Here is a 26,084-nt window from a genome sequence, read left to right on the forward strand (position 1 = left end):
AAATATAGGCATATCAGATATCGGCAACAAATCCAGTATCGTGCGTCCCTACTTGGGACACCATATCAACATATCAGACACAATTTAAATATTTCAAGCAGAGCATTTTATATGTCTTAAAACATGACTGGAGCTGGTCTTTAATTTGTCTGGAGAAAGCCGAGCATCATACACATCATAAACATACAGCTATAATTAATAATTAGCATATTTACCATGGATCACATGGACTCAAGTTTTAGCATCTTTGAGTTCACAAGTTTTGGTTCTAACAGCCTGCAACTCTGCTGTTTGCTCTGCTTTCATCAGGGCTGTTTTCAGTTTAGCTCAGATAAACCCACTGTACACGACTTGCCCAGCACGAAATGGCAACAAGCCAAAGTTAGTAACTAGCTGGTGAGCATGGTGAAACATTTATCAGCTAAAGAGGCAGATAGTTCCCTCAGGAGTTAGTGTATATACAAAAACACAGCATCAGTAAAAGGAGATTGGATGTTGCATACATTAGTCCGGGGTCCTGAATGTGTAAATATGAATCTATTTGGTTCTGTGTTTGTTTCTACTGGCCAAAAAAATCTGTTATTGAAGGCACACGTCTGGGAAAGTGTGATTTGTTGTTCAGATGTGTCAGTTGATGGAAACTAATTGGTCAATACATTGAAACTATGTGAGTAGTTTTTCAAGCCAATGATTGTAATTCAGGTATATTTCAGATTTAGTTAGTTGGTTGAACCAAGTAAACATATTAAGAAGTCATTTTTTTGCTGCTGACTGACTGCCAGCTGAACAAGGGCAAACAAACAGCAGCAAGACTAAAAGTCAGGCCTCGACAGAATTCAAACACGGCTGTCCTGATAACTTCATTTGAAAAGTGTTCCTCCAAGACATAAAATATTCATGATTAAATGAGCAACAAGGAAATGTCAAGTTTAGAAAAAAACATCCTTCTATGTCATTTATTAAAGATTTAACACTGAAAACCTCAGTAAACTTGGTTCTCTTGATAGTGTTAGAACCTGATTAAATCGGTGAACAGAGCGTCGACATGAAGGCATCGTTTAATTATTTAATGACTGGAAAGACTTTGGCAGAATATGTTGTTTTCATGTACGACCCCATCCTGATGATAAGAGGATGAAAATATGTTTTTAGGGCCTTAAAGTTGGAATCTCAAAGATCTCAGTTTGGTTCTCTTTGGCGGCACCTTGTGGTGATAAACAGTAAATGCAGGAGCACACTTCCCAGATATCCAGACAGTGCTGCATGTGTGACGCCCACGGTTGGCTCCGGTTGTAACTCTTGATTTTCCTGGCTGTCGGTCGCTTTCCTTTTCAGACTGTTTGCTTCATCTGAGCGTCGAGTTTGTTTCTTCTTCTTTGGATTTTCACTTCTTGTTGAAGTTGTATCTGTAGTCATCCATCTTTCCTTTGTTTGCTCAGCCATAGTAGATTACTGTTTACTCGCAACACTTTGCGACCAAGACTAGGGCTGCGACGGTAACCGCATGCCAACTGCCAACTGCGGGGTGGACCAAATGACCGTCATCACCGGTTTATTATTTTTCAATATAGACCCAGTGATGTTGCTAGGTACGCGCGCTAAAATCTAAAGGGACACAGTAAACTCACTATCCATGCGTCCCAGGGAAGCGCCTCATCTTTCCATACAAAACAATACATTATGAACAACTAAGTCGTTTTAAAGATCACAGTAATCAGCAAAAGAAACCTGGCTGTCAGAGCACCACTGTTTCAACCCTCGACGAGCCACGGTTAGAAAAATTCAGTACCGTCACAGCCCGAACCAAGACGCACATTTAAAGAAGTTATTAGATCCAAAATTGTATAGTTAAAAATATATTGACTTTGTAGTGATAATACATAGTTACAGACTTCAGTTACTCGTTTCTTATTTACCCTAACACAGTCATCGTTTTCTGTAAGCCAGCATTTAGTGGCCGGTCAAAGAATCACTTAATTGAGGCAGTCTGCACTGACTCAGTCTTCCTGGCTGCTGAAAGCGTGCTTTCTTGTGGTGCACTTTCTTTATGTTTAGAGTTGAAGGCTTTGTTCGTCATCCCAACTGTTCGTGAAGAATTGTTGTTTGTATGTTGTTTGCTTCTTTTATCTTCACTCATTAATCCAGTTAATCTGGGTGTTCCTCAGGGAGCAAATTAAGGGCCGCTATTTTTTTTCGGTTCATTGCTAAATTATTCTAGGTATGCATGCTGCAAAGCTCCATCTGCATCTGATTCCCTTTTGTGTCCTCGCACATCTCCTTTATCTTCCGCATATTAATGCACTGCACTGTCAGAAGCCATTGTTCTGATTGGTAAGGAAATCTTTTTGCATGACTGGGTTCTTTTGTATTATGAGGCATATTGTATCTCTGCAAATCACACCAAATCTGACATGATAGGGGGAGAGTGCATGCCTGAGTATATGAAAGGGCGGGGTAATGTGAGAGATAGGGACTGAGGGGTCACGATTGGGGGGTTCGAGTGAGGTTGGGTGCGGAGGCATATGGCAGTTGTTAAAAAAAGTGAGAGAGATGGGAACCTTTGGAAAAAGCGCTGGCGGGCTCAGAGGGAAGAGTGTGAGGGAACGAGAGAGGGAGTGTAAAGGAAAGAGTGCTAAAAAAAGTGGAGACGGCAAGTGAGAGAAGGAGAGATGTAAATGGTGCGAGGTGAAGAAAAAGGGAGCGAGGGAAAAAAAGTGAGAGAAGAGAGAGACGGGTGAACGAGGGGATGAGAAAGAGAGGGAGAGAAAAAATGCTGGAGGGCTGATATTTAATGTGATAAATGAGTTGTGACAGTCCGCCTCTAACCCCCTTCCAACCAGCGAGGAGGAGGAACACAGAAATAGAAAGCATTATGGGTAAAAGAACATATACAGCATTATGTATGTATATAGAAGGAAGGAGGCGCGTACATACTGTAGAGCAGGAGAGGTAGAGAGAAATCAGTGCAGGCAAAAGGACATTCATAGACAGCATTATGGATGTACAAAGTGAAGGAGGCGAGTGGGGATGCATACATATTATAGAGGGGAAAGCAGAGAGAGAAGCAAAGCAATTTCGGTAAAGGACATACAACATTACAGAGGGAGAATAAAAGAAGAGAGGGATGGAGGGGATGCACAATGCAGCATCGGGTTAATGATCTGCCGTACAAGATTCTTTGAAATAAATGGGAGAGGGGGGAAAAAACGAGAGACAACATTGGAAGAATGAAAATCTAAATCCTCCACGCTGATTGCCTCTCTTCTATTGTGCGGGTGTCATATCTTCAAGGGATGGCTAATTACAACTTGTCATCATACAGTGTGGAACAATAGCAGAGCGTTTTTTTCTTGTTTTTCCCGTCGTTTCAGAGAGTCGGTCGGTGGGCCCGGCACGGCAGCGAGGGTCTATCCGCTGTGGTAGTGGACTACAGACTAGAGGGAGAGAGTCTAGTAGACAATGACAGCCACTGTAGTTTTGGTTGGGGAGTGGAAGCCTGGGAGATGACTCATAGGGAGGAATGAAGAAACAGAGAGAGACGAGAGGGAGGGCTGGAGAGTTTTGAAGAAATAAAAAGTCAGGAGTGAGCAGAAAAGGGGTGTGAGATACCCTATAGCTGAAGTTTCTCCGTTTGATCTCCTCGCTCCTGAGTCAGCGTTAACCACCCTCTTTGTCTTTCCTCTTCTCTAACTCTGTTCAGATTTTTCTCTTTGACACCTCCGTCTTTCCGTGCTGCTCTTAACTCCTCGCTGACGCTCCGTTAATGGCCGCGAGCCAGCGTGTGATCAAAGATGGCAATCGTGGCATTCCATTTCTGCTGGGGGAATGCAGTTTCCAATCAATTAACTATAAAACCACAGACAGAAAAATATGCTATATATGTGGTCGCGGGGATTTCACAGTGGCTTGCCTGCCTGAAGTGTGTACACAGTGAAAATGAAAAAGTCCCTAACTTACTCCTCTCTTCCTCCCGATCTGTCTCTCCAGTGTGGACAGCGAGGTTCTCTCAGGAGCCGGCAGACCAGTCGGTGGTGCGGGGCCAGAGGGTGATCCTGTCCTGTGTTGTCTTCAACTACTCAGGCATTGTTCAGTGGACCAAGGATGGCCTGGCTCTGGGAATCGGAGAGGACCTCCAGGGTGAGACATCACACAGCCTCCTCAGGCTTCCTCTGCTCTGTGCAGCATGTGACTAAGATGGGTTGATTCAAAGCTGACTCTGATACTTTTGGATTGGAGCTGCTGAGCGGCGAAATATTATGCTGCATTTTTATAAAAGTAGAAGTCTTTTGAGTTCTTCCTGGCGCCGCCATTTACTCGCTTACCCTGTTGTACCACATTTCAGAGTGCGGGGGGAATACATGTTAAATGTTTAAAGCCTGTTTTATACTTACAGTGGCGCCTGCAGTGTTTGCAGAGGGTCACAACTGTGTACAACCACATCACATTCATAAACTCTTGCATAGAATTTCACATTTCACTTTCAAGGAGATCTTAAAAATTGTGTAATTGTTACGTCAACTCTCGGGGCCAAAGCACCACAGCTGTACCTGACTGATGATGGATTAAACATGTTGAAACTGGAGGACATTATGGAGTAACTAAATAAGAAACCAGACTAAGGCCCAATCCCTGCCCCCTCTGGCAATGTCACTCTGGCCATACCTCTCTGATTTGCCTGCTGTAGGATAGGATGTCCCATTTCTTTCAGGACATTGAGGGGTAGTGGTCATCTTGCCCTTTAAACCGAGGGCAGTGTAACATGGAACAGGGCTACCTGTGTGGGGATGGAGGCCCATAACAATCATGCTAAAATGACATCCCTTGGAGTACCATCCATCCATCTATTTTCTATACCGCGTCTCCTGTTCAGGGTCGCGGCGGCTGGAGCCTAGCCGAGCTGTCATTGGCCAAGAGGCTGACTTGGAAGTGTTTGATTTCGAACCAGCGTCTGAGCACACCCTTTGAATCAGTGGTCGTGTCCATTGAGCTATCTGATCGCCCCCCATTTGAGTACCGCTATGTTTTAATATAGGTGCAAAGATGTAATTCGATGATTCTAATTGAGGACTTCAGAAAAAACAGTGCAGTTTTTAATTCCATGTCCCATGTATGAGGCTGTAAAATTTGACCAAATCAGGTTGCACCATTCTAAAGGACCATTCCCAAGTTTAGGGCACTCCAACACAAGGGAGAGTCTAAAGACATGCAAGCAGCTCTGTCAGGCTGTACTGTCTTTAGTGATACTTTGAATGACAGGCTAACATGTACTGTATTTGTCACATTTATCACTAAACTACCAGCTACAACAGGCTGACTGAACAGAACACAGCCCCCACCAACCTGACACCATGACTGCAATTTAAAGTATGTGAAAGCTAGTAGCAAAAGATTGAAGACGTTACAGACGGAAACAATTAACATCAAACAAGCTGCAAACACAGAAACACAGAAAGACATGCAAAAGAAAATGCTGAAAATTCAGTCATCACAGTGGAAGCCATTTAAAATATGGAACATGGGGGGTCCAGTGGCCATGGGTTCAAGCTCGACCCATGGCCCTCTGCTGCCCTCCCTACGCTGAATTCTTGGAATGGACAATTTTTCTTTTAACAGCAAACAATTGAGCTAACTTTAGCCTAAGCTAACTGTTCTATTTCTTATGATACAGATGTTGAATTGGGTTTTCTCTCATGCTAACAAAGCACAACTCTATCAATTTTAATGATACATTGCGTGTATGTAACTATACTGGCGAACATATGCTGACAAAATATCTAGCTGAATGTTTAAAGCTTCATATTTCACTCTGTGATACCTGTGGAGTAGCTGAAACGACTCTGTCCCTTTAAGAAACCCCGCCCCTACAAGCCAGCTTTCTTCTGATTGGCCAGCTCTCCGAAGCCTGCTGACGTCACAAAGAACAGCGTGTAGAAAAAACAGTGTGAAACCTGGCGTTCACAGCAGCCTGCAGACTGAGCTGAGAAGCCTGGGGATTACTCCAACATACTTTTACCAACAGATTTGAAACTTCACCCACGTTTAGTCTGAACATCCAACAATGTAACATTATGTCTTAAAATATGAAGCAGCATAATACCCCCTCTTTAAGCCTTGGCAAGCAGAGCAGTGTTCGTCTACCACAGCAGCTTCCCCCTCACACCATGTTGTGACACACACTGATTTAGGTTGATGTTAACTTTGGCCACCTTCTGCAGAAATCATCCCGTGTTTCATGGGAAGTTCTACGCTCCCTCGGGCACATTTTACTGACACCCTTCAACTCGGCTGAGAAGCATGACATCATTGGATCTGTCACATGAGCAGTGGGTGACACAGACTGTCTAATATCGGATTTTTATTGAATCCATCGACTGATATCTTCTTTTCAGCCGTGCAGCTTTTAGTTTAGATGTATTAAGTCTCCCGCTTGTCGGTTTGTAAACAACAACAATGTAAGACACAGCTCGTCTGACTTTGACAAAACTGGAGGGAATGATGCATCTCATAGCTGTGTTGCAGCATTTTCAGAATTGCACTGATTAGCCCAGAGGGGGCTGTGCAATTACTGGTCAAAACAAGTGGGCATATTTTTAACTGATTGGTCCAGAGGGAGGATGTATCATTCGTGACATGCTGTTGTCTTGCTTTGGTTGATGTTGCTGTTGTTCTCCTCATATTTGTGCTTCATATTGTTCCAAACATGTTCTTTTGCTTTGCTTACCTTTCATCATTTGTTTCCTCTCCTTTCTTTTCCTGTCATACGCTGCACGCTATGAGCTTATTTTTTTAGTTCTGTGGCCTCTGTAATGACTCTCTCCGCTCCCCTCCTCACCTCTCCTCTCCTCCGCTGTCTGTCATGCTATTCCTCTGCGACCTCCCCATCTAAACTCCCTTGTTCCTCTCTCTCCCTCCTGCTCTCCTTCTTTCAGCTGCCTCTGTTGTGCCGAGCCCTCTCTCCCAGTCTCCATTTAACTTCCCTACCTTGTCTCTTCCTTCTCTCTCCTTACATTCACCTTGCTTGACACACTCTCAGCTCACACTCTCCTCTTTCTCTCAGCCCTTCTTCCTCTCCTCTTTTCTGTCCTCGTCTGTCCCTCCTCCATTCTTCCTGTCTCTCCTTCTCTCCTTTTCTTTTAATCAAATTGTTACTGTAATGGTCCAGTGCTTCAAGCCAAAGCTTTTAAATAAAAACATGTGAATGAACACTGGCTGCTTCATGCACACACACACACAGTGCTATGTGTGTGTGTTTGTGTATGAGGCTCTGTCCCTCTGTGTCCCCCCCTCCCCTATTCTCTGGGCTTTTCATACGCTTTCTCGCTCTCGACATTTCACATGCAAATGCACGTATATACAATGCACACACACACACATGCACACATGCATGCAGAAACAAGGACACGCAAGGTTAGGCAGGCAGCACAGCTCAGTTTGGAGGCTGCACATGGAAGCTGCACAGAGGATTTCACATGCAATCTACGTCTGGGCAGCAAACATGAATTCTGCACCATAGACCGGAGTCGATTTGAGTCCTCTAAAACGTTGCTGTCATAATGCATTCGTCTTTCCCCCTGCTGGTGAGCGAGAGAGAGCATGGATGCCACCTAATGGTGAGAATGTAAGGCAGTGACACAGCTGGGCTGTGTGTCGGATGGGGGAAGGGGAGGACTGGAGAGGCCGTGTTGTACGTGTGTTTGTGTGCGAGTGTGTCTGTTTGGTCATGCGTTTGTGTTTGTGCATATCTCGCACATTAGGGGCCACACGTGTCTCTGGGGCCATTTAAACCTGAGCAGATATTTTCTCTTCATGCATGACACAGATCTGATGTTTTCTTATTAGCGGGAGCTGCAACAAGCTGTGCGCTGTAGCAGCTTTTCAAATTCTGACACAATCCACAAGGGTGTGTGGGGAACATGAAGCTAGCAGTTTGTTTTTTAAAGTTCAGATATTAAAGATGTAGTGGCATAAATTCCCCTTCAGTAAGCAGCAGTTAGCACAGAGGACAACAGGAAGGAGAGGGAAGAAGATATAAAACCATGTTAGCATTATCGGAAATTTGAAGCTCCAATCAAAGCAGAAGGTTAAGAAATGTTAAATGTCTCTTGTTGGTTGTTGCGTGCTCCGAGTCTTCATTTTCCTCATTTCCAGCAGCACTTTATTTCTGTCCATCTGGTTTGGGACTTTGTTTGATAAGAAATCGTTCCATTTGAGTCGTCCGTGTACCAGAGCTAGCTAGCATGAGATGATGAAATAGCCAGACTGTTGCTGCCCTTGCAGAAGGCCGCCAAAACTGCAATGTAGAGTAGGGGCCTTTCCCAAACCTGACCCTCCCCACTCCCACTCCACCGTGGAGTGAAATCTCTCTGACATCACACTCACAACTGAATGGAACATCCTTCGTTTAGGTGAAGGGATTAAATACAGCACTGAGCTTTGAGGAAAAACTCCCCTCCCCTCCCTGTAAACATAAAACACTTTAAACTGTTCACTTGCATCGTTCCTAGACAAGAAAACACTTCAGCTACTAAATCCTGAACGTAACGTCAACTTTAAGACGCTGACGTCATGTTTATCTTAATTAAAGCCGCTCTTGTTCGTACGGGTGATAACACGTAACTTTAATTTACGTCTCTCATCTCGTGACGAACGTAACACAGCGTTGCACCTGGTCGGTAAGTCAGCGTCGGTGCAGACTCGCTGGTAGAGGGTTGAACAACCCACTCCACACTCAGAGGTTTTGGACGGCACGCAATGCGGCGGAGCCTCCACGCGAGCGTGCAAACGGAGTGGAAGTGCGTAGGGAGAGGGAGTAGGGAGTGGTTTGGGGAAGGCGATACTGCCATCTAGTGTAATGAAAGCGCAGCTGTTCATAGTTCTTTCATGAATTATTTTGATTGGCTGCATTATCATAGCTATTATAATAGCTCCACTTTTGTGAACAAAGGACTACGTTTGCCTGTATAAGTTAAAAACTGTCTTTGCATTGGAACCAGTACGATACGTATATTTGTCGGGCTGATATTGGACTATCACAGATTGAACACCAGTGTAGTTGAATTCCTTTTTTTATAATAAAGCAATAATAAAACTGACTAACTGACTGAGTAACTGACTGAGCGAGTGAGTGACGGTACTTTCAGAGCTGTAGAGAGAGTTGCGACACTGACGCGACTCTCCGTCCATACGGCTCTGGATAGTTTGTTCGTGGAGTAGGCGGGGCTGCTCCTCCGCTACTCGTCCGCCTACGTCTGCAGCGCACTCCTGCTTTCAAACACGTCGTCATCGGCCTCATACGGACAGTCCTAGCAACCTCATCCAAATTGAAATTAACATGGTTCACAAAACCAAATCAGATCTTCTAATAATTCTGATATACTGTGTCTTTGTGTGTTCCAGCCTGGCCCAGGTACCGCGTGCTGCTTCTTCAGGAGTTGGGCCAGTACAACCTGGAGATCCTGTCAGCTGATCTGTCTGATGACTCCCTGTACGAGTGCCAGGCGCCTGATGCGGCCCTGAGGTCCAGGAGAGCCAAGCTCACCGTCCTCAGTACGTCTGTGTGCATGTGTGTGAGTGCATGAGGCTATTTAAAGCATGTGAAATGTTTCTAACACTCCTCTCGCCCGCTCCAGTCCCCCCAGATGAACCGGTGATCGATGGGGGTCCGGAGGTGTTGCTGAATGCGGGGGAGTCGTACAACCTTAGTTGCGTGTCTCGAGGGGCAAAACCTCCTTCCATGATCGAGTGGCTTAAAGACGGACTGCCTGTGGAGGGGGCTGCCAGCACCACTGTAAGTCTAAAATAGAAAGAAACACAAATTCATGATGTGTGTTTTTACAGTTACAGTTTGTTATCCGTGTTGTAAATCTTGTAACCCCCTCCGTCATCAGGAGGTGCTTCCAGACAGGAAGAGGGTGACCACACGCAGCTACCTGCCCATCCAGCCCGTCGACACCGACACAGGGAGGAACTTCAGCTGCGTGGCCACCAACCTGGCTGTTCCCAGCGGCAAAAGCACAACTGTCACCCTCAACGTACACCGTAAGCAGTCAGAAATAATACGAATACATTTACCATTGAAATATTCCTTTTTTTGTCACGCTATCTGGCTAACTGCAACATAAAAGAGCATTTTTTACATTCTAGACTTATTAAAAGCGTCTTATTTTGTAACATAAAACATCTGCCAGCAGCTTAACATTTCATAGCCATTATTAAGTAATGCATGGAAGCCATTTTGCATCCAACTGTCCTCCAGCTTGCAGCATAATTTCAGATGTAGTAAGGCTGTTGATATGCGATTCCCTCCCTCTCTCTCTCTCTCTCTCTCGTCCAGATCCACCGACAGTGACCTTGTCCATTGAGCCTCGTTCTGTCCTGGAGGGGGACAGAGTCACCTTCACCTGCCAGGCTTCCGCCAACCCTCCTATTATGGGCTACAGGTCTGCATCCACAAGCAAGCACACTCTCATTTTCAGTGGGCCTCTTAAAGAAGCAGTTACCAGGCCAGACGTATGATAGACATTTAGTACGTCTTACTTGGGAGTTTTTATTCTTAAATGCACTGTAAGAGGCCTGTTAAAGGAAATGCATGTCACTCTATTGAGAGCATATCAGGAAAAAACAGCTCTTTATTATGCTAACAATGTGACAGTGAACTGGGAAGAGGCGTAGAGTATTAAGGTCTTTTCAGACGTACAGGCACACAAGCACTCTGCGAGAAAACACTATGCGCCCTAGGTGTGTTAACCATGGAAAGGGCTTCTGTGCATCCCTGCTGGTATAACTGTATTTTCTCTATAGGCTATAGCTAGCTAAATTAGCATGCTTGTAACTAAACTGTTACAAACTAATGTAGCGTATAGCCTGGCTTAAGTTAAAACTAACGTTACATTACCTGATACATCCAGTCTTGCGCTGATGCTCTGCTATGCAAAGGCCCTCCTGTTTATGACCCGGTAACTGTTTACAAAGCCGTTATGTATGACTGGGACCTCACATACAGCAAGGATCAGTCTCTCATACATTGCGATTATTGTGGTTACTACTGCGGGTCGCGTAGAAAAAGTTGAAGAACTTGTGTGTGTGCGCAAGACAAGCACGACCGCGACAATTTCTCAGGGTTGCGCCCGCTTGTCGCTCCGCCTGTCAGATTGCCCACGCCTCCTTACCTGCCCGCTCGCCTCTCATTGAAAATTAATGACTTGGCACGTCAATCGCCCCCCCCCGGCCTGAAAAGACACACAGCCGTTTTCCATGACAACAATACAACACAGGCTCTTAGTCCCACCACTGTTGTGGAGCTGTGTTTAGCTGCAGACGTTTCTTCACATTTGAAGTCGAGCTCTTCGCAGTTGTTCTCGTCCCTTTCGACCAAACATTCAGAATAATGAGAATATTTCCACAAAGTAAACGCTGCCCTCTCTGCCATCTCGAGTTAGCTAGCTACACATGCACACTTACAGAGCTGTTTTTACCTTCTGCTGGTACGCAGCTACCTGCCTGGTGCACCGATTTATCTGCTATCTGCCAGCCCATGTATGAGGCAGGCTCTAGTTTCCATTTGTGTCAGATATTTTAGTCCTGGTTGTGTGCATACATGGTTTCCTTGTTTATAACATGGTGTGCTTTAACCCCAGGTGGGCTAAGGGAGGTGTGGTGCTGCAGGGTGCCAGGGAGAGCGTGTTTACCACCAAGGCGGACCACTCCTTCTTCACCGAGCCTGTCTCCTGTCTGGTATTCAACGCTGTGGGAAAGACCAACGTCAGCATCCTGGTGGATGTTCACTGTGAGTCACACGCTGCTCATCTCACCTTGTTCAGTCACTTGTGGCCTACTTCACTCACTTCAGTCTGCAGTCAGAGGGATGAAACACACTATTGTTGTGTTTCTTTTTCCTCTGTGCGGCTTCTCCTCTTTGGTCCTACTGCATTATTACTCAAGCACAACAAAGAAAACATCTCTTTCTGTGTTTCTGTGTCTCCAGTCGGTCCGATCCTGTTGGTGGAGCCGCAGCCAAAAACCGTGGATGTTGACTCTGATGTCACTCTCAACTGTAAATGGGCTGGAAACCCTCCTCTCACACTCACCTGGTTCAAAAAGGGTTCAAACATGGTGAGAAGCTCAAAGCCCACGCTTTTCACATTTCTTCTCTGCTTTTGTACTCACACTATTTTTACTGTTCACACTTCTTCTTCTTCTTCTGTGTTTACAAAGCAGCCTGTCATTCATGGGCATTCTCTTGTCTGTACACAAAGATGCCTTTCTCTCCTCTCTCCCTCGCTTGCTTTCATGACCTCTTTTTCTTAATTCCACCTTTTCTTTTGTGTAATATATTTTGTGCCCCGTTAAATCATTACATCTTTTTAATTTATCGTCTGAAATACATTTATAGTCCCGATAAATGTTGTCGCAGAAAGCGTGGACGATACACGTCTGGCAACCATATTGCAGGTCTAAAAAACTTTGGCTTTGGAAGCTTCTTGTTAGATTATGGAGCATTTCACAAAAAAGAATGCACATTTGGGAAACAAAGGGAGAGATTTATAGAACTCTCCTGTCTTAAGAGTAAATAAAACTAGAGTCAACAGTAGGTTAGCTTAGCTTAGCTTAGCATAAGGGAAACAGCTAGCCTGGTCAGGAGATGAAAGGGAGGGGAAAAAAAGGGGGAATTCATTTAGAATGAATTGCGGCCGCTGACGGCTCCATAAATTGCGCATCATTTGCCCCCGCTATCTGCTCCGTCACAAGGTCCGATTCACAAAGCAAATTCCACTGATGATATTGAAGCACAAACACGCCCATAAAGTTTCACAGATCCGTGCAGTTTGCTCGTGTTTTGTGTCTGATTGTGGAGAGGAGCTGTCTGCACCTCCACTCTCTGCTGCACGGTGCTGCGGTCTCAGGCATGCACTGAGCTCCACACTGATGGATCTCAACTCCATGCACAGATCGATGATGAGCAGGGAGAGGAGGGGGCAGCTCTTTTAACAATTTTTTGTAAAGTCCAGCCTCGACAGGTGTTTACTAGTTTCTCCCTCTGTAACGCAGCTTCATTTTTTTTTAAACGAGCGCGCAACAGCAGCTGTGTGCCGTGGTTGAGCCTTGCACAACCCCGGACCGATTTATCTCTCGATCATAATAAGATATTATTATCAGATTGTTTTTACAGACAAATACATTCTTTGATCACACAAAAGGTGGAGTTGTCGTCATGATCAGTGTAAACTTAGAGCGTGACAGCACTTATAATACGACGGCAATAATTCCGCTCTGACTGCGCGGTGCTGTTAGCGCTGCCGTTTGTGAATTAGGTGCAGAAAGGGGCCAAATGTCTGCAGAATAACTCATTTAAATACTCTCAAACAGCACTTTGGGGTGCATTTAACTTTCTGCGTGTGCTTCGAGAATGAGGCGGAGTCTTTTTGCGTCATTTGCACAGGTTTAGCCGGCGCAGAAGTCGCTCATTCCTTTAGTGAATCCCCCCCTCAGTCTTTAACCACTGTGTAACTACAGAGATTGCTGGTACACGGTCGGTAAATATTAATATTGTTACCTTGACCACCTCAAGTGTTTTGGTGTGAGGACACATCAGTTCCAGCACAGGAAAGAAATCTGCCTTATTACAAGTCTGCCCCAGCAAACAATGGACTGACTTGGCCTACACCTACGTCTATATAATCAGTCTTTTTCAGGTGCTTCTGTCTCTCTAGGTGGTTACATATTTAGCCATAATTTTCCCACAGCTAATTTTCCAATGGATGAGGTTGCTAGGCAACTGTAAAACCTCTGTGACGGGTTAAAAGCGGATGTGCAAGTTTGCATTGTTAGCCCAGTTAGGGTCAGAGTAATTGAACACATGCCAGACATGCAAATATACAACATGATTTATTACGACAATAAGGTCTACAGGTGGAGGTATCACAGTACATTAGCCTCTCTTCTACTTTTCTACATGTGGGCTTTTATTTTGTTGATCCCCTCCTGCGGTTTAGCAGATTTGCCTTGTTTATATTTGTGTCCGTTCTGCTAACTCCCCCACAGGTTCTGAGTAACAGCAACCAGCTGTATCTGAAGTCGGTGAGCCAAGCTGATGCCGGCCAGTATGTATGCAAGGCCATCGTCCCACGGATTGGAGTAGGAGAGACTGAGGTCACACTCACTGTGAACGGTCAGAAAACATCCACACAATTTACTGTTTCGCTGCTCGTAGATAGAAAGCTTGTACTTTCTAAAAGGTCAGCTTGTCAGTAATTGAAAAAAAAAAATGTCCAAAGTGGGAGCCGGTTATTTTTAAAATCATACAATTCCTCTTGAGCAGGCCGGGTAAGGTCAGTGTCTTTAAAGAACCATGCTCGAATAGGATGTTTGCTTTATATTAAGCGTTATTTCTTTCTTTGACTCATGTTTGCGCTCTCTCTTTTGCAGGTCCTCCCATCATCTCCAGTGATTCAGTCCAGTATGCAGTGCGAGGGGAGAGAGGAGAGGTGAAATGCTACATAGCTAGTACACCTCCGCCAGATAAGATTGTAAGTAAAGAACAAATCTATGCTATGACATATTTCTGGCGCAGAACCTTCAATGAAATGTCCACATTTAAACCCGGCATCAATTATAGAGACGGAGAAATGCTAAACAAGGAAGAGCTTCAGAGCTGGAGTCTGACAGCGATTTGTATTTTACTGTACCGTCCTGCTCCTAAATGGCTCCACTCCTGCACGGTAATGCTTTTAGGCACTGTCCCTTTTTTTTCCTTTTGAGTGGTGACTCACCCTTAAACTCTCCCAGAATTCTCCTCCATCCCATCACATAAACAAACCAACACTAACACTAAGCCGGTCCGCTTTTAGCTCCTGCGTCAGAATTCAGCCTGGATGCTCTCTCCGCTCTCGTGTATCACAGAGAGGCAGTAGTAGTAGTTCCTGGCTCCCCGGCCTCTGTGACTGATCCGTCCTGACTCGCAGTGTGCGCTCCTAATGCAAGTGGCGGAAAGGTTGGGACAGAAAAAGATTTATGAAATATAAAGGACTGGAGAGGAACAGTTGTCCCTGTAAACGCCACAGCCAGGAGATTATCCTTCTCTGGAATAAGTGGGCAGATTATGGGAACATGTGGGCTTATGCATAATTAACTCGCTTTGGTACAGTACTTCTATGCTGAATAATACAGTTGCTTTTAGTGGCTTTAGAGTCGGAGAATGTGCAAGATTCACACCGGCTCAGTCACCCCGCCAACCTCCACCTCTGTCTGCGGAAACATACTAACTGTTGCCGGTCCTGACAAGTCATGCAATGCGTGTGTTTACTTTAAATCTGTTTTATTCGTGTCGTGCCTTTCTACATTACTTATCTGAGCCAGTCACTTCTTCTGATGACATATATCAAACCTGCAATAAAACATTTTCAAGGGACAGTAACACCACTTTCCTTAACAGGTATTTATATTGACTTTACACCAGACGACAGAAACACAACTGAATCAAATTGTAAATAATTGCACTCGAAACAAAAACAATCCTCAACCAGTTACACACAGGAAAAGCAGATCACGATTTCGCGCACAGTTTGTGCAAATTTATAGAAGTCATTTCAGTCAGACAACTTACGTTTGTAATAGTTTGAAATGTTTATTGCGGCAGCAGAACATTAGCTCGTGTTTGGCGTTTAGGGGAGAGTGGATCGTACACAGGATCAAAACAAACTTTCAAGGTCCAGGCAAATTTTTATCTTTTTTTTAAACTAAATCCCCGTCTCAGTGCGAGTGTGCCGGAAGAAAGCCCAGTGGCTTCCCCCCTCCAACAGTTAGTTTTTTTGCCTTCAAGAGCATTCACCTGGAGTTTAACAAACCTGCTACCGTGAGCACCTGGTATCCCTCTTTTTCTAGTTCAGCAAAACTACGTTTTCTTTTATATTTATTGAACAACTTTTACTTAAAATCAGACGATACCTTCTCTCACGTGTTCTGGTTTGCCCTGGTAAAAAAAAGGTTCACCATCCCGGTGTGCGCCAATCATACCTGCCCGCCCGTATACTGTATGTCACCCGGCCACTCGTACTGAACAGAAGGCCTTTGATGGCTACCTGTATCGTACAGTAACTAGTTAACTGACCTCATGTCCACCTATAGTAGTAGACAACAATTTGAGTAGCAACATACAGTATAGTGCCAAGTGTTGGATGTCAGTGGTTTTTTCTGTTGTGTTTATACCCTGGAGAAGTAACATTAAGTAAGCAACATGAACACACACTTAAACTGCCACAGGAGCGTAACACAACGCCCAGCATGAGATAGCTAGCAATGTACTAGCTTGCAGCTAACTGACGTCCACAGCAAGAAAGATAACTATAAATATGTTGTTTTAACCAAATTCTAATCCTATACGGCCTCCTTTGTGCTGCAGGTGTGGGCGTGGAAGGAGAACGTGTGGGAGAAGGAGAAAGGGACGCTGCTTGAGAGGTACACGGTGGAGCAGAGCAAACCGTCAGCCGAGGGCGGCGGCGTCCTCTCCACGCTCACCATCAACAACGTGATGGAGTCGGACTTCATGTCCTCCTACAACTGCACGGCCTGGAACGCTTTCGGCCCGGGGACCATGATCATCTCGCTGGAGGAGACTGGTGGGTTTAGTGATGAGAAGTCATTATTTTTCATGAGATAGAAACAAGACAGCATGCATAGAAGAAATACATAAAAAATAACTATCTGTGTACATATATAGAATGTATGAGAAGTGAGTGGGGCTCTCACAATATAGGGACGATATAGATGAAAAGCAGAAGAAGAAAAACCAACAGAGGTTTAAGAAACAAAGAACTGGATGACATATAAAGTAAACACTAAATGCACAACAGCATGAGGCTATGTGAAAAGAAAATGTCAACAGACTGACAGATACGGGTCAGACAACCTTCCCGTTCACCATGTCTCAGTTCACCAACAATGGAAATGTTCAGTTTAATATAAATTACAACAACTACGTATACTTATTTGTGTCATGTGACTCTGAAGGCATCTCCTCCTTCTCCCGCATTAAAAATTCCTGAATCTGCACAGGCCCCGCCCACTTTGTGCTACGTTTGAACTTTCGTAAAGTTACAGCGGAAAACAAAACAAGTCTCTGCCATCGTTCAGTGGCAAACTGTTGAAACTTAGCTAGCTGGAAATGTGATGACGATGACGGTTACAGCTGGCTCGCGCATCGCCAAAGTGGTTGCCATAGGTCACACGTAATGATACGCATAGCGTCACCCCGTCCATTAACGGGATTGGCAGACAGGCCCAGCCGTGGAGATGACTGCTCATGTTGTCCCTGATGTGTCTTGTAGCACATGAGAAACACCACATGGAGATTTTTACAAGGTTAAACACTGGATTTTCACTTGAGGGGGTCTTTAAAGATGCATTTCCAACCGTGGAATCTAACTGAATATGTTTTTAGAGGAAGAAATTCAAACATTTTCAGCTCAGTATTCTGTTAAATTGTTTCCTCTGTAAGTAGCCGTGTAATAATCAGAATACTGTACAGCTAGCTGTTCGTTACAGAGGAAATAAATCCCTACAGCTGTACATTATACCTTTCTCGTTCATCAGTAAATTCATGATGCTTTGTAGTTTTGGAAAATAGGAGCAATTATTAGCCTGCTGTCGACATTTTACATCCCGAACTGGAACTCCATAAATGTCCTTTCATTTGGACACATAAAACAAATACACATTAGGTTTATAAGATGTATTTTTCTTACACTGGAATCTTGTTTATGCAGCTGCATATTTGGCATCCCTAACTCTCTCTGCGCCTCTCTCTTTTTCTCTCTCACCCACTTCAGAGGAAGTCCCAGTGGGGATAATAGCTGGTGGGACGGTGGGCTCCACCATCCTCCTATTCATCTTCCTGCTCGTCCTCGTTCTTATCTTCTACAGGCAGCGCAAAGGCAGTGAGTCATACTCTCCATGTGCCTAACACATACATAATAAGAGCCAATCTGCATGTACAGTACAAATGTTCATGTTTTTTTTTAAGGATTATGGTTTAAATCCTCCTCGCTAAACCTAAGAAAATCACACACCTACAACTTCCTCTTCGACATATGGACGTAGGTCCCCTCTGAACTCACTCCTCCGGCTCGTGAAAACACACCGGCTAAGCCACGCGTGTCCAGCTGTATTCAACCTCACCTTGTTTTGCTTCCAGGTCGGCGTGGGGTCACTCTGGGTAAGCCCGACATCAAGGTGGAGACGATAAACAAGGAGACCCACAGCTTAGAGGAGGACTCCGGCAGCGTGTCCACAGCTTCGCGCATGGTCAAGGCCATGTACTCGGTGAGCAGCAGCGGGATATGTGTGCTTGGGCAGATCACTGTTTACACAGCCTGTAGTCGTAGAAGAAACCTCAGATTAACTCAGTAACCTCTCCCTACGCTGCACTGTACATTTTGACTAAAAACAAACTATGCTTTCCCCTGTAACCGATCCTTTTAACTCTTTTAACGCCGTTTTCTCTCTCCTGTCATACTCTGTTGCCTCCTTCCCTCTTCTGTTTTGTTGCGGCACCTTCTCTCCTCCTTTTTGTTTTTGTTTTGTTGTTTGATGGTTTAGTTTCTCCCCTCTGTGTCCTTCTCTCCTTCCAATCAGCCCTTTAAAGATGACATAGAGCTCAAGTCTGACCTGCGCAGCGACACCCTGGACACCCGCCAGGAGTACGACCTAAAGGTGAGCGCTCACGAATGCAGGAAACCTTCATTGTCACAACTGGGATGCAGACTAACTTTTTCCATGCTAAGATGTGTTACAATCACAGGCACTGAGATAGACAGAAAAACTGATATATTCAATATAAAGCTAAAATCAACAGTACTTCCATAATACAGTGATGCCAGAGTCAGTGGTGACTTAATTTTGGCGCCAGGTGTCTAATAATACCTCATACATCCTGATCTTTACTGACATGGTGACTCATTTCTCATGGAAGTGATGTCACCCAGGATGACACTACGAGTATCTACCAGGCAGAAATTAAAAGTAGGTGTACTAAACTAAGATTGCAGATGTTGCCCTGAGTGATTAATTAGAGGGTGTTCATGTGCACCTGAAGTAGCCAGAGGATGACAAAGAAGAGGGTTCTGACAAGACTGCCTAACTCTCCTTGTTGCAGAAGATTATTTGGACCAGGCATTAAAAAAGACGGAGGAGGAGGAAGATGTTTTGTCTTATTTTGCGAGTATAAAACTGTGGAGGATAAAGTCAAAAGGTCTGTAAAATAGTTGAAGTTTGCGTATGAAAAAAGTAAGTCGGAGGAGGAAGATTTAATTTTCAGCAACTTTATGCCAAACATTTCGACTTCACTCTCGCCATTTCAACCTTCTCCTCATAAAGCAAATGAAGGAATAAAAACCTTTCTCTTCTATGCATTTGATTTTACAAGGGACCATCTAAAATATTTAACATGCAGCTGTGTAAAATAATAAGAGGCCACTGCAAACATATGTTTTTCTCTGGTTCTACTATTTAAAGGTTTGTATTTGTATAAAATTAGTTTTGTTGTAAACATTTGCTCTACTTCCAGATAAAATGACGACTGGTTAAGAAAACCAAAAGATGTTTTTCAGAGCTCAAATAAAGCAAAGAAGTTCATGTTCAAACAACAGAATACTTTAACGCAGAAAGAGTTCAGAGGTCAACATGTGGTGGACTTTATAATCACAGCTCTCATGCATCTCTGCATGCTTTCACTGTCACAGTGCTGTTGGGTGACGTTAGGTAGCTCTTTGTTCGATGTCTTCCTCTTGAGCACATTCATGAGGAGTAAAGAGTGGGGAATGACATGCACCAAATGGATCGGCAGATCAGTAGTCGAACCTGTGCGACGAGAGCCTCTGTACATGGGGCGCCTGCTCTACCAGCTGAGCTAAACCAGCGCCCCAGGAGCTTTTCAGATCTGGATTGGGCTGCACATGACATGTAGAGGGAGATGCTGATTCAAGGAACATTTGGAGTGGGCTCTTAATTTCTTCCAGAGCTGTATGTGTTACCATTTTATGTACTGTACTGGTGTTTAGCTTAAAGCTAATTTGCATCTGCGTCCCCTTGGCTGGCAACAATTAAAATATCCACACAGTGTAAGAACAACGCTGCACAAACGACACAACATTTGACGCATATTACAGAGTGACACAGAGTAGAGCAACACACAAACAACACACACAGCATCGTGTATGTGTTGTGAAGCTAAAAAAGCTGGACTCATTTTGTCTTATGCGTGGCCCTAAAACCCTTTCACTAGCAAGACAGTCGTTACAGCGTAAAAGTAGTTTGAATGTGCTAAAGGCTCGAGGTACGGTGGGATGAGAGGGGGTCGAATGGGGTCAGCTGGAGCCGTCAGGAACCCGAGGGTCGAGACGCGGGGTGGGGGCACGTCTCGATGCGCTTTCTGATTCAGCATCCCCAAGTGGTTCCTGTGTTGAGAGAGGAGAGAGGAGAGGAATGGGGTTTGGTGGGGGGAGGGGTTTGAGAACAGAGAGAAACAGGAGGTAAGGAGTAAGGCGGGCTTATATGTGTAGAAACAGGAAGCAGGCACAGGTCAGTTAGTGAGAACGCTTTCCGTCTGTATTATTGCGATCCTGCTTGTCGTAAAAGTCGACCCTAATCAAACCCAGTTCTTTTGTATCGTTTAAGAGCACAACCGTCAACAAGGTTTCTGTTTATTTAACCATTGCTAGACAGCGAGTATGACATATCACTTCTGGCTCACAAATATGACTACAGTCCAGTTCAAACAGCTCCCCCTCTGCATCACTCTAAAATCCTCTGAGTGCAGCTGTCTCAGGCCTGGAGAATGTTTAGACCTCTATCTGTCCTCTAGTGTTAGGTGTGTGCTGATGCATTCTTGGCATCAGCTGTTTTTTTTTCAGCGAAAACAATTCAGTTCAACGTCAGTGTGATCTACTTATGCACGGGTTTTCCGTTGGGGGGGCTTTAAAGTTACTATTAGTGCTGCGCTCTAGATCTGTGAGAATATTAGAGCGGAGTATTTCAGAACAAATCTGCTCGTCTCTGCCCTTCACTCTCAGTCCAAACATTACTCAACTTGCTTCTCTGATTACTTACAAAGTTGGCTCACTCGTCATGGAGATTTGTAAAGACAAAGAAGGGAAAAAAACCCAACTCAAACTGTTCAGAAATGTTAAACAGATAAAGGACGTTTAGGCGTACCCTGCCCATTCAGCCGGCATGAATCATTTATACATTTTGACACCGGGGGGCAGGGCTTAGGTGATGCATGAATTTTCACGCGTAAAGCTGCCAAAATGTTCCGCTGAACCTCCCCCCATGAATATTTTGTGAGGGCAAACACACCACCCCTCTAGCTGGAGTGCTGCCTCGGATCACTTTGAAGAAACACAGACATGAATCCACCCCAGGAGGTGGTTAGATCACCCCGACAACAGCCTCAGCCAGACTGTTTTTTTTTTCTTCACTCCTCTCCCCGCTGCCTGAAGCTCCAACGCAGTGATACAGAGTTAGAGTGGGGTTGGGGGTGAAGTCGGGTATGCGAGAGACAATGAGATGGCAGAATCATGTCAGAAGTAATAGTAAGAGTATTCAGCAGGGGTTGCAGTGAACGGTAAGACCGCGCTTCCTGCACCCGGACACTCTGGGATCAGCGCTGCGTGTTGGCATGAGTCCACCCTGCTGGAGAGTTAAACGATGATGTTTACACTCAATAAAAGCTTTGAGGAAAAATTAGGAAATCAGAATTGCAGATTTTTACTGTTCAGAGAAGAGAAAGCTCAAAGTCCATAAAACACACTGTAATGTTTCAAAGCAGGTTTTGAGTATGTGGCGTGCTCACACTGGAAACATTCTCACAGCATCTTAAAGCTTTACCTAAAAATTGGTGCTGATATATTAGTATAGCGGTTTACAAGACGGCTATCACAAGATGATAACGACGACATTTGGTCTCTTTTTTGAAAGATGCTTTTTGGCTACATGATGTCAATGCACATATTCAGGTTCTGCAATCGCATAAATAGTCTTACAGGTCTGAAATTTGTCAGGGAATATCCTGAAATGTATGGGAAAGTAACTAAATAAGATTTAGGGGCTTGCTGCTGTTGTGTTTTGGGAAATTACCCACAACATTTTCAAAAAGACAAAAAAACGATTGACAAATTCTCATCAAAAATCTGCTACTACTGCTATCTCAAGTTAAGAACTTAAAACATAAAACACTGAATACTACAGTAGGAAAAAATGCTTTAATTGAATTAGAAGAAATGTTTGGTGTCATCATGTAGTTTGTCCAGCAGGGTGCCTTTCGATACTCCATAGTATTCTTAAAGAGGGGGTATGATGCTGTTTCACATGTTTAGACATATATATATAATGTTGGATGTCCAGACTAAACGTGGGTGAAGTTTCAGATCTGCAGGTAAAAGTATGTTGGAGTAATCCCCAGGCTTCTCAGCTCAGTCTGCAAGGCTGCTGTGAACGCCAGGTTTCACACTGTTTTTTCTACACGCACTCAGCTGGCCAATCAGAAGAGAACGGGCTTGTAGGGGCGGAGTTTCTTAAAGGGACAGAGCTGACTGAGGGACAAGTGTGAGAACAATTGGGAGTTTTCTTAACTGTAAATTATGCTAAGCTACTCCACAGGTATCACTGAGAGAAATATGAAGCTTGAAATTAGCATAATACCCCCCCTTTAAATAAAGTTATGTGTTTAGGAAAGTTGCCTGAATAATCATATTGGTGCACAATCCACATAACGTATCACTTATCTGTGAATCTGTCTACTCTAAAATCTCTCAAAAATCCTGTCGGTCGAGCGAGGTCAAAGGTCAAGTTCACTATACTGTGACCTCAAAGCCATCCCATTGTGGTGAACATGATGTCTCAGCAAGGCCTTAAGGGGCTCTTTACTTCCTGGCAATAACATCTTCTGCACAACAACAAAATGTCTCTGATGTTTTAGTTTTAAGAGTTATATATATATTTTTTTAAATGTAAAAATATAGAAGCATATTCTCCATTGCCCGTCCCGGTCACTGTCATTCTGTGCGAAACACTGATGAATGTAAAGTGCAACCTGGCTCGTTGGCGGAGGCATAAAGCCGCGATGTGGTAATTCCAGTTGAGGACTTGTTTTCTCCATACATTAATTTGCATACATTTGTGAAAAGGGACTCTGATCCCAAGCAGCTGAGTCACAAAGAAGAGTGCAAACTGCCCTCACAGCACAATCTTAATGAATCTTTGCCTGGATGCTGACCAACTTTACACACACAGTTCACCCTGACCTTCATAAACAAAGAGAGCTGCTCTTTGGGGCTCGGGGAGGAGTGTAACATCATCATTATGGAGCCTTTTGACCTTAAGAATCTCCACACTGCGTATAGACAATAACATCATTATATCTTAATTGTTCTTGCTGTTTATCTCTGCCTCTCTCTATAGGACCCCACCAATGGCTATTACAACGTGCGAGCCTCCACCCATGACGAAGGCCGCCCTGCGTCCCGCTCCACCATGCACTACTCCGACTACCGTTCCCCTACAGGAACACCAGGGGGAGCTGCATCCATCAGCAGCAGTGCCGGCGGCTCAGGAGCCACGGCCAGCGGAGGAGCCCCTGGTCCCCCTGGCCCCCTCACTTCTCCTGGTCGCCCCCAGGCCTGCTACGACCCCCGGCCCCCCTCCAGACTCTCCCACATCAGCTACGCCCAGTTCAACACCTTCACTCGTGGGGGGCAAAGCCAGCAACCCCCGGCTAACCCCGCCCCGGTGGCCGGCGACTTCCCAGGGGACTGCAGCCTCATGGACTCCACTTCCCAGCTGGCATACGACAACTACGGATACCCCTCGCATTACCAGACGTACCGCATGGGCTTCGCCCCGTCCAGCCTGGCCCCTCTGGAGGCCGGACCATCCTATGAAATGTACGGGGTGGCACCTGGGGTACAGGGCCCAGGCGTCAGCGTGAGTCCCGGGGGTCCTGCTCCCCCGGGCTCAGAGACTGGACTAGGGAAGTACGGCAGCTCCACTCGCTTCTCCTACACCTCGCAACACTCTGACTACTCTCACAGCCGACACACACAGAGGATGCAGACTCACGTGTGAGACAACGCAACGCATAAACACCTCACAGTCTTAGCAGAGCATGAGGACGCATCTTATAAATAGTGTCACACCTTAAAAAACACACACAATCATAGAGTTACACGCACACATTTTCACACACTAACACGCCCTACAGAACACAAAAAAACATCACACACGCACAGAGTCAGAAGACCATGCCCATGAGACAGGGAGGGTGTGGGAAACACAGAGGCAAGGAGAGAGAAAAGTGGAAAAGAAGGAGTTTTAGCGAGACAGGGAAGGGAAATTCCACACAATTTTGAATTCCCTAACTCCCAATGTGTTTGTATATCTGAGCTCTGAAAGAGCGGACGGCGCAAGTCACAATCAAGACCGGGAAAGAGAGCGAGAACCGGAGAGGAGACGAGAGATCACAGATCTTTGGAGCCCCATAGCTTTTGCTATGAACAGACTTTGTAAATGATGAGCGAGAACGTCTTAAGGCAAAACTGACTGTCGAATATGGTACACGCGGATCGGAAGAAACCTCAACTCGTGGAAGTCATTTCTGGCCGCCATTTTTAAACTTGTTTTGCTGGTTGTCTTATCCATGATCATAGAGCACATATATATAGTCTCCCATAATGCCCTTCTGTACGTCGGTACGTGTCATCATACCTGTGAGGCTGCGTGGAAGCGGGGTGGGCTTGAGGTGGTCGTCATCATTTTGCACTTCATCTACAGTATTCATGCTTAGACGTCCCTTATCTATATCTGTGTAATGTCTTCTTTTTATTTGCACACTTGACTAGAGCTTTGTATTCTATTTTTTAACATTACAGAATTATTTTTGTCAATGTAAAACATGTAAATGTGTATGTATGGACCAAAAGTTTGAACGTGAGCGCACATAACTTGGGAGTTTGCCTGGGTGGTTCCACTGAGACAGGGTGACGAGTTGTGCCAACAGAAGCTCCTGAATTCAGGACTTGTTTCACATCAGAAGGGTATATCAGTGTAAAAAAGAAAACCTAGTGCCAAGTGTTCATGTTGTTCTTCACCTTAGACCATGTATATGCAGTAGAAGCTCCTTCTATTGGTGACTGTTGCTTTACAAACCAGGCTCCGGGGCCTTGAGTCATTCCCAGACATTTTCGTGGGCTGGAGCCTTTTTCTCTGAGCTCTTAACTACACGCCTGGTGCAGACAGAGAGAAAAACACAGATGTTGGGTTTAGAACTGAGTGGCCTTATAGGGGAACATGTCGTACATTTCCATTTCGAATCATTCCTCATCGTCTGTCTGCCAAAACGGCCAGAGGAGAATGTGTATGGAGAGGTTCAATGAAGGCTTGTCCACAATATTGACATGTAGTAGTGTATGACTGCGCGTGTGTGGGTGTGCGAGTGTGTGTGTGTGAGAGAGAGAGAGTTCAAGAGGGAGTGTGTGGGCGTTGGCGCGCACATCGATTTGTACAGTGTGTTTGTATAGATGTGTGAATGGCTGCGTGTGTATGGGAAGCATACTGTAAACACGCAGCGCCCGGCTCACCTGTGTGTGACTGTTGTATGCATCCGGGTGCGTATACAGTATGTGTGCATGTCTGTGTCCAAGTGTGCGGGTGTGTGTTTCAGTATATGTCCATATCATTTCTCTCACAATCCTGTTACAGTACTTTTATACCTCTGGTAGGACTGTATCCTGTATTATTGTGTCTTTGAATTTAGGAAAATCCAATGTTTATCTTATTGTACTGTTCTTCGTAGCAGAGAAAACTGTTCAAAAGATGTACAACGAACGTTATCAAACTCTCATTTTTTAATTTCATTATCTTCAATATTTTTTAAAAATGGTATGTAATTATTTTTCCACAGTATTACATAAATAAAAGCACTGTTTTTTATACAAAAGAAACATTTGTCGTCTTTGGGCAGATTCAAACGGACATGTTCATTATTTGTTGGCAGTGGGGCACAAACTCAAGGTGAATGGAGACTTAATGTCAAATAT

The 26,084-nt window shown here is 44.7% G+C and overlaps 1 protein-coding gene across 1 annotated transcript; it reads left to right on the top strand.

The window, feature by feature from the left end:
• Positions 1-2,424: 2,424 nt before the first annotated feature.
• kirrel1a (kirre like nephrin family adhesion molecule 1a) lies at positions 2,425-25,978 on the top strand. The gene is made up of 15 exons (XM_069672348.1): positions 2,425-2,876; positions 3,988-4,137; positions 9,397-9,546; positions 9,630-9,787; positions 9,888-10,038; positions 10,334-10,439; positions 11,637-11,785; positions 11,984-12,111; positions 14,041-14,167; positions 14,425-14,525; positions 16,397-16,613; positions 17,823-17,930; positions 18,188-18,315; positions 18,628-18,705; positions 23,452-25,978. The coding sequence occupies exons 1-15, from the start codon at positions 2,801-2,803 to the stop codon at positions 24,112-24,114; spliced, it is 2,490 nt and encodes an 829-aa protein (XP_069528449.1). The 5' UTR covers positions 2,425-2,800; the 3' UTR covers positions 24,115-25,978.
• Positions 25,979-26,084: the final 106 nt, after the last annotated feature.

Source organism: Semicossyphus pulcher, unplaced genomic scaffold, assembly GCF_022749685.1.
Source record: "Semicossyphus pulcher isolate SPU_LCO1_2020_fin unplaced genomic scaffold, fSemPul1.0.p SCAF_21, whole genome shotgun sequence".
NCBI classification, from domain to species: domain Eukaryota; kingdom Metazoa; phylum Chordata; class Actinopteri; order Labriformes; family Labridae; genus Semicossyphus; species Semicossyphus pulcher.

Excerpts from the sequence above, each read along its gene's own strand:
- kirrel1a (XM_069672348.1), top strand. The coding sequence starts at position 2,801 with ATGAGTTGTGACAGTCCGCCTCTAACCCCCTTCCAACCAGCGAGGAGG. Across the intron at positions 2,877-3,987 it reads AGAAATAGAAAGCATTATGG|TGTGGACAGCGAGGTTCTCT; the intron begins GTAAAAGAACAT and ends CTGTCTCTCCAG. Across the intron at positions 18,316-18,627 it reads TGGTCAAGGCCATGTACTCG|CCCTTTAAAGATGACATAGA; the intron begins GTGAGCAGCAGC and ends CCTTCCAATCAG.